At 49.2% G+C, this 6459-nt stretch overlaps 1 protein-coding gene across 1 annotated transcript; it reads left to right on the forward strand.

Annotated features, from left to right (window-relative positions):
* The first annotated feature begins 276 nt into the window (after positions 1-276).
* LOC136522936 (uncharacterized protein At3g28850-like) lies at positions 277-1903 on the forward strand. Its single transcript, XM_066516734.1, has one exon. The coding sequence runs from the start codon at positions 471-473 to the stop codon at positions 1791-1793; it is 1323 nt and encodes a 440-aa protein (XP_066372831.1). The 5' UTR covers positions 277-470; the 3' UTR covers positions 1794-1903.
* Positions 1904-6459: the final 4556 nt, after the last annotated feature.

Below are 6459 nucleotides of genomic sequence, written 5' to 3' on the forward strand. Positions count from 1 at the left end.
CAGTACAGCCCCCTGAGGATGAGCAGGCACATGCATGGTTTCAGCGCCCGCCTGAGCCTGACCCGACGCGGACGATGCAGAATTCCACGGCCACGGCGCACGTACGTTCTAGTACGCCGTCCGGGCGCAGGGTTTCGTTACGGCGTCCGCAGTCCGCACCCGCGACCCCGAGCGCGAGCACGCACCGGCCTCGCCCGCCCTTTCTTATGCTAACCCTTCCAACCTGCAACCCGGGCTCTGGCTCCCACCGCGGACCACGCCGCTGCCGAACGCCCGAACCGTTTGCCTCTCCACGCGCTCCGCTTCCCACTCAAGTTTTCCAGCCGTTTGACGCCCGCGCGCCGAGAGCGATCGAGAGGTTCAGCTTCTAGCCGTTTCCTCCTCCTACTACGGACTCCGCAGTAGAACGGCAGCGCCAGATTCTCGATCGCGCTGCTCCTTTCCCTTCCATTCATTCCCCGCCGCCGAGGATGGGCTGCAAGGGGTCGAAGCACGCGCTGCATGGGGGCTGCAGTGGGCTGCCGGCTGCGCGACCGCCGGAGCCGCATCAGCAGAGGCGCTCATCGGGCCGCCTGCAGGCGCCGCCACCGCGGCACTCCGTCGCGCTGCTGTCGTCCACGCTCGGGACGCTCAGCCTCGACCGCGCCGCGGCGGCCGTCGCGGCAGCGGGCGCCCTTTCTTTCGACGCCGCCGCAGGAGGAGGTGACGAGGGGATGATGAAAGCCGGCAACGACGTCGATGGCGGCGCAGGGACGAAGCTTCTGGGGCCGTCGCGGTCTTTCGGCAGGTGTTGGTGCCCGACGACGCCACCGCCCGTGGCGGTGCCGCCGCGGCAGAAGAGGGTGTCGGCGGCGGCGGCGGCGGTGAGGGTCGTTGTCGCGCCGCCACGGACGCCGAACAAGGCGCCGGTGCGCGACCCCGAGGAGATCAACGTGTGGGAGCTCATGAAGGGGCTCGACGACGACGACGAGGATGAAGAGACGGACGACGACGGCTGCGTCGTCCACGCCGGCGTTGAGCGGAAGAAGGCGCGGTCGGCGCCCGGGTCCCCCCCGGAACTCCTGGACGCGTTCCGGAAGGCGCTCAACGACCTGACGACAACACCTGACTCGCCGCCTCTTCCTGCTGATTTCGTCAAACGCGACGACGGAGGCAGCAATGACGTCGAGAAGCGCGCCGAAATTCAGACGTTCCCGGGCATCGTGCGGGCGCGGGTCGACGTGTTCCAGGAAAAGATCAACGCCAAGACGAAGCTAGCCAAGAAGACATCGCCGCCGCCGCCGCCGGACAGCGCGGGCCGAGTCGTCGTGTACCTCACGAGCCTCCGCGGGATCCGGCAGACGTACGAGGATTGCTGGTCCACGAGCGCGATCCTGCGCAGCTACGGCGTGCGCGTCGACGAGCGCGACCTGTCCATGCACGCGGGGTTCAAAGACGAGCTCCGCGCCGCGCTCGGCGACGGCGACGGAGGCCGCCGCCTGCCGCAGGTGTTCGCGGACGGCCGGCACCTGGGCGGCGCCGAGGAGGTCCGCCGCCTGCACGAGGCCGGGGAGCTGGCGTCGGCCCTCGGTGCCTGCGACGCGGCGCCGCCGTGCGCCACCAAGGGAGGCGCCGGCGCGCAGGACGCCTGCTGTGCTGGCTGTGGCGGGGTGCGGTTCGTGCCGTGCGGCGGGTGCTCTGGCAGCTGCAAGGTGTTCGTGGAGGACGAGGATGGCGGCTCCGGTGGCGGAGGAGCGTTCAGGCGGTGCCCGGAGTGCAACGAGAACGGGCTAGTGAAATGCGCAGTTTGCTAGAGTAGTGTCGTGCAAACTTTTTTGCGAGTTTGTGTGGAATTTTTGAGAAGCCCTTTCTCTCTCTCTCTCTCTCTCTCTCAAGGTGTTTAGTTTGATGAGCTGTTCCGATCGTGAAGTGAATTCGTGATCGACTTCTTGTACAGATCAGGAGAAAACAAACAGTTGTTGGGATTTCGATGAGAATTTCAGAGTGAAAGACCAAATGCTCTAGCACAGAGTGGACCATGACCTGAGGCAATGTGGAAGTGTGAACCGATACCTGTGTTTGTTTGTGAGTTGTGGCCGTGTGAATCCTAGAACTAGCTGATTAGTGATGATGCCTGTGTTTGTTTGTGACCGTGTGAATCCTAGGACTAGCTGATCAGTGATCCCTGAGCATTGTCTTGAGTGCATTAGTCAACAACGCTTGGCAGTGGCAGAGTGGCAGTGGGCCAGTGGCAGGAATCAGGAATGGCAGCTGTTCATGACAGAGAATTTAGAACAAGATTCCCAATGATTTTGCAGCCACGTTTTGCCTCTGTACCTGGGAGTGTTGGTCTATTCTAATCACATAGTCATATAGATCTATCTGAGTACATCTTATAAATGGATAGCATGTCCTAGTACATGAACTAGCCAGACAATAGAGGGAGGAGTAGTGCTAGGTTACCGACCATCGTAGCCCTTCGATCCAGAGGCGTCTGCTATGGGCGTTGTGTCGGTGTCTGCACGAGGGCAGCGACGGTCGGTGAAGACGGTGTCGGTGGTGGGCGGTGGCGACCGACAGTGAAGACCGGTGGCGGCGCAGTGCAGTGGTGGTGGTGATGCAGTCCGGTGGCGGCGCGGCTGGTGGCTTCCCGTCACTGGCTGCGCATCCTCTAGATCGGATTAGGGATTTCGGTGGGGAGCTCGACTCAGGTGAACCTCATACTCAGAGCCGTCGGTCCCACCTCTATTTATTGCGCAGTGTGACAGGGGCCCTCCAGCCATAGTGGGTTGGGCACCCCCGATCAGGACATGGATCAAAAGCCCAACTGGGTCGTTGGACACAGTTTGGGATTAGAGATTAATCTAACAATCTCTCCCTTGATCTCCTACCATCTTTCAATTTCATATCATTTATTTTTGTTCATTCCATTACAGATTAGCGCATAGAGCATGTTTCATCGTCATGGTTAATTGCCGATATATTTAACAACTATAACACACCACTCTATTATGAAATAGATACTTAACTTTGGGCCTTCTTTTGTCCAGGAATTATAGGCTTTCCCTTAAACCCATGCTGGCTACATGTTCTCTGAACACGTTGGGTGGTAAGCCTTTTGTAAGCGGATCCGCGAGCATCTTTTCGGTACTTATATGCTCAAGACTTATGACATGATCCCGGACTTTATCTTTCACAACATAATACTTTATGTCAATGTGTTTGGCAGCACCACTTGACTTATTATTGTGAGCATACTATACTGTCGGATTATTATTGCAGTATAACTTAAGTGGTCTATAGATGTCGTCAACCACCTTCAAACCGGGTATGAACTTCTTTAGCCAGTTCACCTACCCCGTTGCCTCATAACACGCTACAAACTCGGCATACATTGTGGACGATGTAGTGACGGTTTGCTTTGAGCTTTTCTATGAAATAGCTCCTCCTACGAGAGTGAATACATATCTAGACGCGGATTTTCTATCATCTCCCGCATAATCAGAATCTGAATATCCCACTATATGGAGTGAATCTGATCTTCTATATGTCATCATGAGACTTTTTGTTCCTTGCAAATAACACAAGACTTTCTTGACTAATTTTTAGTGTTCTGTTCTAGGATTGCTCTGGAATCTGCCAAGTAACCCAATAACAAATACCAAGTCAGGACGCGTACATACTTGAGCATATTGCAAGCTTCCGACAGCTGAAGCATATGGAACCATTTTCATTTAATTGATCTCGTACTGATTCCTGGGGCATTAAAATCCCCATATCTATTGTCCTTGACTATAAGAGTAGGTGAGGGACTATATTTGTGCATACTGAATTTCTTTAAGATCTTTTCTATGTATGTCTTTTGTGACAGTCCTAATACCCCTTTACTTCTATCTCGGTGAATCTCGATCCCTAGAATGAACGAAGCTTCAACAAGATCTTTCATATCAAATTTTGAGGACAAAAACTTCTTTGTCTCCAGCAGTAGACTGACATCACTACTAGCAAGTAAGATATCATCCACATACAGGACAAGAAAGATAAACTTCTCATTCTTAAACTTTGCATAGACATAATTGTCCTCTACATTCTCTTTAAACACAAAATTCCTTATTGTCTAATCAAACTTTAAGTACCACTATTTTGAAGCTTGTTTTAATTCATAAATGGATTTCTTTAGGCGGCATCCCATTCGTTCTTTTCCTTCCATGACAAAACCTTTCGGTTGTGTCATGTAAACATTTTCCTCCAAGTCTCCATTGAGAAATGCCGTCTTTACATCCATCTGATGTAATTCTAAATCGTAATGTGCCACTAATGCCATTATGATTCTGAAGGAATCCTTACATGATATTGGAGAAAAGGTCTCATTGTAATCAATCATTTCTCTTTGCATAAAGCCTTTTGCCACAAGTCGCGCTTTATATCTCTCTATATTCCCTTGAGAGTCAAGTTTTGTTTTGTAGACCCATTTACAACCTACTATTTTGACTCCTTTAGGAATTATTTCCAAGTCCCAAACTTTATTGGCATTCATAGATTTCATTTCATCTTCCATGGCCTCAAGCCACTTTGATGAATGATCACTTCTCATAGCTTCTTCAAATGAGGTGGGATCATCCTCCATTTGAAATTCCTCGGTATTGTATACTTCATAGTCAACAGGAATAGCTGATTTTCTAACTCTTTGAGACCTTCTAGGGGCCTCCACATTTGGCACATCTTCTGTTTGAGGCTGTTGTTGCTCCTCCTCATGTGTGGCAATAGGTTCTATAGGATCCTAGAGAACAGGTTCCTCATCGTCATTCATTGTTGCCACAGGCGAAATAACAACAGGTGCTGGCACCATAGTATCTTGCACTGTCGGTGCAACGACGGCAGGTAGTGAGAAAAATGGCTCATGAATCATCGGAGTGGGCGCATACACCCTCTTCTCTTCAAGGTCAATTTCTTGAGCTACCATGCTCCCCCTCATCATTTCATCCTCTAGAAAGACAGCGTGTCTTATTTTCACAAACTTTGTATGTCTATCTAGACAGTAGAAATAAAAACATTTTGACTTTTCTGGGTAGCCAATGAAATTGCAACTTACTGTTTTGGGATTTAGCTTCCCAATATTTGGGTTAAATACTTTAGCCTCAATAGGACTCCCCCCACACGTAAGTAGTTTAGTGAGGGTACTCTTCCTGTCCACAACTCATACAGTGTTTTGGGCACCGACTTACTTGGTACTCTATTGAGAATATGAATGGCGGTTTTTAACGCCTCCATCCACAGGCTCAATGGTAAGGTGGAGTAACTTATCATACTGCGCAGCATATCCATCAGGGTATGATTGCGTCTTTTAGCGACTCTATTCTGCTGAGGTTCGCCCGATGTAGAATACTAGGCTACTATGTCATTCTCCTGTAAGAACCTTGCAAAAGGTCCAGGAACTTGGCCATATAGGGTATGCCGACCGTAGTACTCTCCTCACGGTCAGACCTGACTATCTTAATCTTTAAATTGTGTTGGTTTTCAACTTCTGCCTTAAATATCTTAAATTTATCCAATGCTTCTGTTCTTTCTTTGATTAGATAAATGTAGCCATAATGGGAGTAATCATCTGTGAATGTTATGAACGAATCGTAACCATCCACACTCTTTACAGGAAACGGACCATAGATGTCTGTGTGAATAATATGTAAAATTCCTGCGCTTCGTTTGATATCTTTCTTAATTTTCTTTACATACTTTCCTTTTATGCATTCTCTGCATTGTTCTAAATCTGAGAGCTCTAATGGAGGAAGAATATCATTCTTAACTAGTCTTTCTATTATCCCCCTCGAAATATGGCCTAAACGATAGTGCCATAATTTCGACAACGCATCATGAGCTCTCTTTCATTTTCTATTTACATCCACAGACGTGGATACATTCTCATTGTCGCATGCAACGTTCCCATCATCGCATACAACATTCACATCATCACATAGTGATAACAAATAAAGCTCATTTTGTAAGATAGCAAGACCAACACATGCATTATTAAATGTTATCTTACATTTGCCATTTCCAAAATGGCAATCATATCCATCATTGTCCAAGCATGAAACACTAATCAAGTTTCTCTGTAAAGAGGGAACATAAAGAACATCTCTAAGTAAAAGTGTAAAGCCATCAGCAAGCTCTAGAGAAAGATCACCAACGGCTTCAACATCTGCTCGGACTCCATTTGCAACTTTAGCATGTCTTTCTCTTCTTTGCGTAGTCCTCGTCAAATGGAATCCCTGTAAGGAATTAGCAACATGAACAGTTGCACCTGAGTCAATCCACCAAGTAGATTTTGAATACTGTACATATAGGGATTCATTTATGAATGTAATAATGTTCTCACCTTTCTTTGCCATGATCATCTTTAAGTAATCGGGATAATCTTTCTTATAATGTCCTATCTTCTTGCAATAGAGACACTGGTCTTTCTCTACTGTGAACTTGTTC

Source organism: Miscanthus floridulus, chromosome 18, assembly GCF_019320115.1.
Source record: "Miscanthus floridulus cultivar M001 chromosome 18, ASM1932011v1, whole genome shotgun sequence".
Classification (NCBI taxonomy): domain Eukaryota; kingdom Viridiplantae; phylum Streptophyta; class Magnoliopsida; order Poales; family Poaceae; genus Miscanthus; species Miscanthus floridulus.

Coding starts and splice junctions, on each gene's coding strand:
- LOC136522936 (XM_066516734.1), top strand. CDS start 471: ATGGGCTGCAAGGGGTCGAAGCACGCGCTGCATGGGGGCTGCAGTGGG.